Source organism: Hypomesus nipponensis, chromosome 21 (genome assembly GCF_054491055.1).
Source record: "Hypomesus nipponensis isolate SF chromosome 21, ASM5449105v1, whole genome shotgun sequence".
Lineage (NCBI taxonomy): Eukaryota > Metazoa > Chordata > Actinopteri > Osmeriformes > Osmeridae > Hypomesus > Hypomesus nipponensis.
This window is the reverse complement of record NC_140381.1, coordinates 10,311,085-10,320,812: the sequence shown is the minus strand read 5'-3', so window position 1 is coordinate 10,320,812 and position 9,728 is coordinate 10,311,085. Positions and strand designations below refer to the sequence as shown.

At 42.2% G+C, this 9,728-nt stretch overlaps 1 protein-coding gene and 1 long non-coding RNA gene across 5 annotated transcripts; one reads left to right on the top strand and one right to left on the bottom strand.

Annotated features, from left to right (window-relative positions):
• Window positions 1–278: 278 nt before the first annotated feature.
• LOC146237929 (uncharacterized) lies at window positions 279–3,985 on the bottom strand. Of its 4 annotated transcripts, none has more exons than XR_014740541.1 (3): window positions 3,303–3,443; window positions 1,992–2,553; window positions 279–1,891 (listed from the first exon to the last, which is right to left on the bottom strand). It is a non-coding gene; the product is annotated as an uncharacterized LOC146237929 (long non-coding RNA). The 4 variants fall into 4 exon arrangements; XR_014740543.1 differs by having other exon boundaries at window positions 280–1,891; window positions 1,992–2,316; XR_014740542.1 differs by adding an exon at window positions 3,710–3,985 and having other exon boundaries at window positions 281–1,891; window positions 1,992–3,374.
• LOC146237928 (protocadherin gamma-C5-like) lies at window positions 3,369–9,728 on the top strand. The gene is made up of 16 exons (XM_084685013.1): window positions 3,369–3,492; window positions 4,693–4,944; window positions 5,101–5,199; window positions 5,329–5,501; window positions 6,078–6,229; window positions 6,375–6,691; window positions 6,792–6,902; window positions 7,195–7,386; window positions 7,680–7,774; window positions 7,896–8,057; window positions 8,257–8,427; window positions 8,603–8,680; window positions 8,787–8,823; window positions 8,911–9,026; window positions 9,305–9,380; window positions 9,476–9,728. Exons 2-16 carry the CDS (start codon window positions 4,861–4,863, stop codon window positions 9,512–9,514), a joined length of 1,902 nt encoding a protein of 633 aa, XP_084541139.1. The 5' UTR covers window positions 3,369–3,492; window positions 4,693–4,860; the 3' UTR covers window positions 9,515–9,728.

Below are 9,728 nucleotides of genomic sequence, written 5' to 3'. Positions count from 1 at the left end.
TTCGTTCAACCCCGGTGACCTCGCACTGTTTTGAGCCGTCCCGCTGAGGGCTGTGTAGCCTCTCGTGGCATCACAATTTGTAAATGTGTGGAGTACTTTGGCCGCACACAGGGCCAGCCCAAGGCATAAGCGAATTAAGCGGCTGCTTAGGGCCCCCGTGGTCCTCAGAGGGCCCCCAAGATCAAATGTAACACTATTTTTAACTGTATTTTTTTTTATTAAAAGCGACGCCAAGGGGCCCCCAAATCAATTCTGCTTAAGGCCCCTTAAAGGTTTGGGCCATCCCTGGCCGCACACAAAGTTGAAACACCTTGCTCAGCTAGATGGCACTGAGCAACCGTTTCCGTTGCCATAACTCATCCCATGCAGATTGCTCCCCCCCTGATTCAGGAACAAAGCTGCGGATGCCATTCTCAGTACCCAAGTTGGGGCTTGAATGGCATGTGGCGCATGTCAGGAACCCTTTATGTAGTTTCCCAATGAGGGCATCTGGGTGGGGGCTGGGTAGACATATTTTTTCACTCTGGAAATATTTCTGTTGTTGTTTGGTATGGAATGCATTTCTGTTGCCTTAAAATGTTCTAAACATATGTGCGATTCATGTCTTTACTAATTTTCAGAAGGAATTTGCCACTGCTGCTTGCAGCTACATATTGTATTTTTCTAAATTTTTGTATATTTATTTTTATAAACACTTTAAGGAGTCAGAATGATTTAACATTTGCATTTCACTCCACATTGTGCTTGAATGCTGGAATATGTGACAAATGAAACTGGATTTGATTTAATCTCTGCCACAGCAGAGGTGTAGCAAAAGTCACGTGTAAAAAGATTGAGAGGCCAATTCTGAAGCCCACCTTTGTCTACACATTTACAGATCTAAGTATACCTTTACATATTTGTATGTAAACTTGTATTTTTTTTACAATTCACATTTACAGTCTTGTCAAAAACATTTACAAATCTCAATATACTGTACTTGCAAATCCGAACACATTTGGAGCACACACATTTACATTTACGCACACACGGATTCAGAGTACTAGATTCCTGAATACATTCACAAATCTCAGTACACATTTGTTTATTGTGGTACACATTTGCGGATCCATTTGCAGAACAGGGTATGCATTATCGGGTTGATGTATGCCTTTGGGAATAGTTCTGCTATAATGATGGCCCCTCCACTATGACTAATTTATGAGATTGACCAATTCCTAGGTGGAAGCAACAGACCCAGATGCTGGTCTAAATGGACTTGTAAAGTATTACATCGACTTTGGGAACCTCGAGGGCTATTTCTCAAGTGATACTTCCGGAGAGATCAGGCTCCTCAAAACCATTCCCTTGGAAGAGAACAAGCTTATCAAGTTTTCTCTTTATGTGGCAGCCAGAGATGGTGAGTGTTTGTTTAAATTTAATGTGTTTCAATGTTGTCTAGGTTTACAGTTTTCCAGTTTTATTTGAATGCATTTTATGGATGAATACACACAGTTTGATACATTGACGCTCTGTCCCACAGGGGCTGTAGCGCCTCGTTCCTCAACGGTGCTGGTGGAGGTGTTGGCTCAAGGGGATTCCAAACCCCAGTTTCTACAGAGTAGCTACCATGGCAGCGTTGAGGAGGAGAGAGAGCCAGGAGTTACCATCCTCAAGGTGTGCTTCTCCACACCCTGCCATGACATCCTACCTCTACAAATATGCCAAACTTGACTACAGTCTAGATGTTTCGTGTTGATATTTGATGCTTTCAGTACCTAGTATATGTATGGCTGAAGAACCTTAACTAAGAGTTCATTTTGGCTGACATTGTTGTCAGCTGTCATCCTTGACTTTAACCACTGAACTACGCACTTTCAATGCACCTTTTTGTCTCTTTCGGTAAAAGAATCTGCAAAATGAATACAATTTAAAATTTAGAAGTTATTCATGTTTAATGTGTAATTGTGTGCTGTGAGAGGTTTTGGAAGATGACAAAATAGGCTAGCTACCTTTTGTATTGTGTCTTTTTCCAGGTGGGCTTCTATGCAGTGACGTCAGTAGTCCCTGTGACACTTCAGATCCTCAATGACACAGACAAATTTGCTTTAGACTCAAATGGCGAATTCACCACCAAGGTGAAACTGGACTATGAAACTCAAACCAACTACTTCGTCGGAATCTCCATCTCTGACGGCACCATCATCGATGAGGCAACCGTGTTGGTGAGGGTGAAGGACGTGAATGACAATCCACCACGGTTCAGTCAAGAGAGTTATGACATTGCAGTGTCCGAGAACCTTGAGGGCGGGTCATCCATCTTCACCCTGGAGGTCACTGATGTGGATGAGGTTAGGGAAATAACAAAATGCAACTTATGAAAACAGTTGTTACAGCTTTAACTTACACACTACTCTACAAATGTGTACTTAAATCTTAAAAATCGAATTTTATTATGGATGGTCACTGACTCACTCAATGTCAAGACTAAAATGATATCATTAATTTATTTGGCCTCTTTCCTATCCTTCAGGGTGGATTCTCCAATGGACACTTCGTCTTCAACAGCGATATCTTTGACATGAATAAACAAGGCTTTATTTCGCTAAGGACAGATGCCATTTTGGACAGAGAGACAAAGGCTAACTACCTTTTACAGGTAGAGAACCACACTTTTCACACTGACAACAAGCCTCCATGAGAGCTACAGTCCTCTACCTACTCTTAAATACTCCAATGATAGCTGGAGTTACTGACTTTGTGAATTGTAGCTGCAGTGCAGCCATAGACAAATTCGTTAAAAACGCAGGTTTCATTTACTACCGCTAACCTCTATGTCTGTTCTTTGTTTGTCTGAGTGCGGTAACCTTTCTCATTGGCTATCAATTGGGTGAGCGTTGGTAGTACAACTGTCTCAAATACAAGTGTTTTATATTGTGTAGAAATCTGAAGCAGCATGCCGAAACGTTCATACACGTTCAAACAGAAAGCTGTGCAGAAAGTTATGTAGGCTGCATGTTTAATAAATACTGGGGTTGAATTTAACCAATTAAATAACAGTTTTCAGATTTTTTGGGTGCGGCGTTTATTCAAGGGCGGCGTTTATTCGAGGGCGGCTTTTATTCTAAGAAATAGCCTACGGGATATATTTCAGTCTGTCACTTATTGATAGTTTACACCAGTAAGAAATTTACACCAAAGGCGCCGTCGGGGGGGCCACCGCCACCCTGATAAAATTGCTGTCCCCCCCTAAAAACATGTATCTCCACTGAAACAGTATAATAAAACATACTAAAAAAGCATAAAAATCCACATATCTTTACCAGTGTTGTAGTACTCGAGACCGGTCTTGGTCTCGAGACCACATTTTGAAGGTCTCGGTCTTGTCTTGATCTCTGACAAAGAGGACTCTGGATTTTATTTCAAGACCACAACAGCGGGAATATACCCCTGATACCGAAGACGTTAACATTTTTCACTCGTTCGACATTCCTGAAACAGCAACGTGCGCAGGTAAAATACTATACATGACGCCTTCCCGGTCTGTTAAAACTGATCCTAAATAAGTTATTTTTCAACGAAAACAGCTAGCTAGCTATCACTAGCTATCAAACGAGTAAAAACTTAAAATCATAGAGTATAACAAACTGGTTTAAATAGGCCTAAATACAAAACTTGCTACCTAGTAACCAGTATAGCAACCAGGACAGTTTCCTGCTAGCACGTGTACCTTTCTCAGGAATTTAAGGTTGGCATAGCGTCCTTGCTTTGGAACGGCATTGTAATGTCAGATAGGACAGTTTTTGGCACTAGGACAGTTTTTGGCTAGCCTGACGTTGTCATACTCATATTTCTAGTCAGAAGATGAGTCTGATACCGCTCCGTTGGGCTGTGAGTATGGGGTGTGTTTCAACCGAACCCGGAAAAAAATGCCTCTTCGCTCAATTTGATAGACCTACAACCAATCAGAGCAACGTAGTATGTTGTTTGTTGGAAACAAATTCAACCCAAGCGCTCTTTGGTGACGTGGTTGATCACGTTACTGTCCATCATGGTATAAAGCTCGCCCTGACAATTTGATTGGTCCGAACAGCTCTTTTTCGAACATAGTTTTCCCCCAACCGAGCGACCCCAGACCGAACTTCCAGACCAAAATGTTTTGTGGGCGGGGATAAGTTTGGCTGGCATTCAGGATAGTTTTTGGCCTGACAGCACCACTGATTTAAACTTCACCTGGTTTACTGGTTCTACAGCATACGGAAACTATATGACTTAACCTGTCAGGTTTTAGCTGACAGCTTAACACTAGAGAAATTGAGCGTCAAGTATACATTTTCATATAAAAGTAGTTTGTAAAATGATTTATTGAAATCGCAGGGATGCCAACTTGCGTGAGATTTGGTGCGAGGGGCGAGCAATTTTTTTAAGAACTCCAGGCCTACTTTTATTTATTTGTCACATCCTTAGTTAGTCTGTGTTTGTCCTACATTGCTTTATGTAGCACCATAGTTCTGAAGGAACGTTGTCTTGTTGCTGTGTACTGTACAAACTTTATATGGTCGAACGACAATAAAACCGACTACAACTATGATGATGTTGTATCTAGGTGAATCCCTTTTATAAAATGCTACTTTCTGTGACAGGTCACCACACATGCTGTCCTTTTTAACAAATACAGTGCATATATGCTCAACCTCTCCCTGCTCTTCTCAGGTTACAGCAGTGGACCAGCCTCTGGATGGACTGAACTCTACAGCTCAGCTCAACATTACCGTCCTGGACTACAATGACAACACCCCCCAGTTCATTGACCTTCCTGACCCGATCTTCATAACAGAGGGGGATTACTCAGCCTCGACCCCAGGAGAGGTGCACCGTATCATGGCCACGGACAGTGACATGGGAGCCAACGCTGAAGTTACCATCTCCCTCTCCTCACCCAGCACGCTCTTTCAATTCAGAGAGGTAGATCAAATATCCTCCATAACCGCTAATAAACCTGGATTGCCTGGGTTGCCAGCTTTGATAACAGATAAACAGGAATCTTTCTGCTAAAAGAGATTAGCTAGCTGTATTACAACAGTGTTGAACAGCCACATGTCTGTGTTTCTTGTGTCGAAGGACGGGACCTTGCTGGTTGTGGGTCCGCTAGATCGAGAGACCAAGGATGTTTATGAGCTAGTCATTGTTGCCTCAGATAATGGGACACCCCGGAGACAGGTACTGATACCAGACATAAACAAATGCCTATTAGAAAATATGAATTTAAAAGGTCAGTTCACCCAAAATTGACCGCCCAATGAAGTGCTTCTTTCTTAATATAAGTCATATGACCTCCTTATCCACCAGAACCTCACAACTATCAGACTGAGTGTCACAGATATGAATGACAACACACCTGTGTTCAGTGCCTCTATTTACTCAAAAAGCATCCTGGTAAAAGACGCTAAAGTTGGGGACGTGGTGTTGACACTTTTGGCAACAGATAAGGACATCGGCAACAACTCACTCATTACTTACAGGTCAGTTGCATACACATGCAAGCATACACATAGAGAAAAAGAGAGACAAACTAAACAATGAACACAAAGTACAGACATGTGTTTGTGGCAGTAGCGGACTTGCCATTGGGTGCTTGCCTTATTTTTTTAACTACTAATAAAATGTTGGCAGAAGATTGAGCGACAAGGTTGTCCAGCCCCCCTTTCCACAAGGCCGGTTGGTCTATTCCAAATGAACGTCTGTGCAGCCCTAACCCCGCCCCCTTTGTATCGCTTACGACAGTGACACTGAGATCGAAAGCAAGGTAGTAGAGACTATATAGCGATCAAAAACCAGGCTAAGAAACGTAAGGGGCTGAAAAATAAGAGAAAAAAATACATCATTTTTTTACCAATGATGGTTTTACCAATTGAAAAACTTTTATGTTTATTTTACATCAAGCTCAAAAAAAAATTGCGCTCAAATAAAGACCAAAAACTCCCCTCCCTGGTTTGCGGTCAAAATAAGAAATACATTTTCCTACTGCAATTACATTTATATTTGTATTGATAAATTGAATTAAAGTAAATAATCAAGACTTTTCATTTCCCCCCTAGTTTTTCTGCAGGAATGTTTACTTATCTATCCCTGAATAATAAGATGGGAGTTGTAACCATAGCATCTGACCTTGCTGATGTCACAGAGGACACGGCTCTTGATTTCACGGTCATGGCACAGGATCACGGACTGCCACCCTTGAATTCCACAGGTCAGCAGTCACACAGAACTTCTGTGCATTGTCTGGAGTGTTTGTGTACATAGTGTAATCATGTCACATACGACAGCTCAAACAGCTGAGTACCATTTTTAATTGTGTGGACGTACGTCTATGTTGTCACCCTCCCATCTCATAGCTCGTGGTCTGGTCTCCTTGATGACTGTCAGCCTTAGCGAAGGTGTGGCCTTCGGGAGCCCCTCCTACAACTTCAGTGTTGCCGAAAACCAACCAGAAGGGGCCGCGGTGGGGGTGTTGGGGGTGGTGAGGACGTCGCTGGACAGCAGCCTCTATGGCATCTCTTATGTCCTCATGACACACACTGACCTGTTTACCATAGACCCTCAGGGAGCTCTCCTCACGAAAGAGAAGCTCGACAAGGAAAGTAAGGATTGGTACATCCTGGAAGTGAAAGCAGTAGACACAAGGATCCCCCCTACCTCTGCAGTTGCATTGGTACGAACCATTGTTTATTTGCAGACCTTGGCTAACACAAGAAGAGCTGTATTAAGTTTTTAAAATAGCGTAACTTCTATTCTCTTCAACTTCCTCTTAGGTTAGGGTGGAGGTTGAGGATGTGAACGAGGCCCCAAAGTTTATTGATGGAACCTACCAAGCAAAGATCTTCAGCATTGCCCCATACAAGTATCCTGTTGTACAGGTTAAGGTAGGTTATGAAAACTAATTTGGTTGTTGCTGCTGAGTATATAGATACAACAAGAGCAGTCGGTCAGTCAAATATAACTGTCGGAAAATATAAAACGTTCAGCACTTATATCCAAAACTTGAAAATGTCTTTAAATACATAGAAGTATAATTCTGAATAATCCAGTGCAATTTTATCATGAACCTTTAGAGAACCTAAACAACAACTTCTAGTCTACACGGTAATCAACTGTCCGCACAACAATATATAAACAAAAGCACACACTCACACACTTATCCTGTCTCTCTCTCAGGCCACAGACCCTGACAGTGGTGACAGTGAGCGTCTGCAGTACAGTGTCTCGGAGCCCAGCTCCTACTTTGACGTGGACCCCTCCACTGGTCAGGTGTATGTGGTGTCAGCGGTGGGACTGGCAGGACAGACAACCACTTTGACCATGAAGGCTACAGACCTTTTGGGCCTACAGGCCACAGCGATGGTCCAGGTCAGTGGTAAACACAAACACTTCTGGGGGCATTTGTTGACTTCACTGTTTGCATTTTACACTGTATTAGAAATATTATTGTACAGTGCTTGATAAAATACTGATACAAGGCTTGGAATACAATTGACTCTGATCCTTGATTTTTTTGCTATACATTCTTTATGCACTTTGAAAGGGACTCCTAAATTAAATAAAACATTTATAAAAAATTCATTGGGTCAAAGCCCCTAAAAACACACCTATAGCTCGCAGTGAAAATAGTTGATGGAACAATCCCTCTGCTCTGCCCCAAGGTCGACGTCCAGGGAAGTGCCAGCAGTGACGTAGTGGTCATCTCTCTCAACCGAGCCACCAACGAGGTGGAGAAGAACATCCCTGAGATGGAAGAGTATGAGAACACAAATGAATGTCTCATCAAAACTCTGAACAGGGTGTGTTGTTCCATGTGGGTTGTCTTCATCCATCTCCCTTCTTAACTTGCCTCTTTTTACTTTTCCGATTCTTCCCAGGTCTTTGGGGAGAGCGCTGGGCTGGACCGTGAGGGTCATCAGGGTCTCCAGCTCTAACGGAGGAGAGGCTGAGTCAAGAACATTTAGGAACAACGTTGAGACATTTGTGAGCATAATTGCCACAGATGTCGACAAAGTCATCCCTGCTGAGGAGATTAAAAAGTAAGGGTGACATGTCCTAAAACGTAAGAAGTTGTTAACGTTTTTATTGTACACAAAGTTTACAGTGGGGTTGAACAGAGCAAACACTAAATACGATCTTGACGTCAACAGTCTCCAATTTGGAATGCTAAGTAGTCTGAGGTTAGTTATATGAAGCTCAGCCACATCACCCTGTGCCTGTATATGATGTCATTCACAGGAAGCTGCAAAGTGAAAGTGCCACTGTGAAGGCGGAACTTGAGAAGGTGTTTGGGGCGGGGCTCGAGTTTGACGTGCAGGAAGATCCGGTGGAAGAATCTGATAACCAGGCCATCGTCATCGCCCTGGCAGTCCTTCTGGGGCTGAGTATGATGGGATTGCTTCTGATGGGGTAATACACAATTGTCAAGTGATCATTTTCAAGTTTGAAAACTCCTTTCCGAAAGGATAGGTTCATACAACAACATTCTTACCTCATCTCCCTTTGTGTCTGAATATTTGTTTATTTGCTGCACATCTGAAAATCTAACCACTTAATTAATTACACTAATAAATAAATAAATCAGACCCAGGTTCATAAGGACGAAAAAAAACGCAGAGGATTCAGCCAGGGAAAGCTTTGCTATGGACAATCGAAGTTATATGTAAGTAAGATGCTAATGAATAAGACGAAACCTAGAAGCACTGAATAATGGGAACATGGGGCATGTTGTCTGACTACGTGAATAACAAAACTAAAATTCCCTCTAGAAACCAAGACAGAAAGACCTCAGGAAATGTAAACCCGGTGAGAACCTATCAGGGTTGCAAGATTTTTAAAATATACACTGATGTGTGCGTTCAAGGCGAGCCATATACTGTATATGTGTTTTAGGGTTGCAGATCACATGGCATTGGAAAGAAGGTGTCACAAGAAGCTGAGCCCGAGCCTGACAGCCAGAACAAGGACAACAGTGACAACAGTCAGGATTCAAACAATCAAAGTTATAGGTAAGTAAGATGCTGATGAATAAGATGAAGCCTGAGTAATGGGACCATGGGGCATGTTGTCTGACAATGTGGGTGTCTTTCTGGGACTGTTTATGCCATCTTTGTTAATTCACACACAATGCCTGTCTTTCCTGTTTGAATACTGCTTTCTAAAAGGATGATTACGTATAACAATGTTCTTACTTGTAATTGCCCTCATTTGTGTCTGAATGAATTTTTATATATTCTTTGAAAAACAGAATGACTTTGAATAATGACACCCCAAAAATCTTACACAGGTGTGTGAAAAACAAAAAAGAAAAAGAAATAAAACAAAAAGAAAAAAAGGAAAAAAATCGGAGGCGCTCCACCACAGTAAGTAAGCCAAGTAAAAACCTATCCGTGTACAAAAATTGTACTTAAAAACACTGATTTGTGCATTAAAGGTGGGTCATTTTGTGTCTTCACAGAGCATCGAATCCCCAATTCACTTCAAGTCTTCCACATAAATATAAGAAACACTGCCCCCAAATATTGTCTAAGCTTCTGCACTTTCCTCCAGTTTGAGTTTGATTGACAGTGTTTTCATAAAACAAGCCAAGGGGGAAGACCCGCATCACCTAAGGCAATTGGCTGGAACAGGACTGCCACAACACAATTGGCTGGAAAGTAGTGGGCTGGTCCAAAATAAAAAACGGGGACTGAACTGTCTGTCTTGCTAAA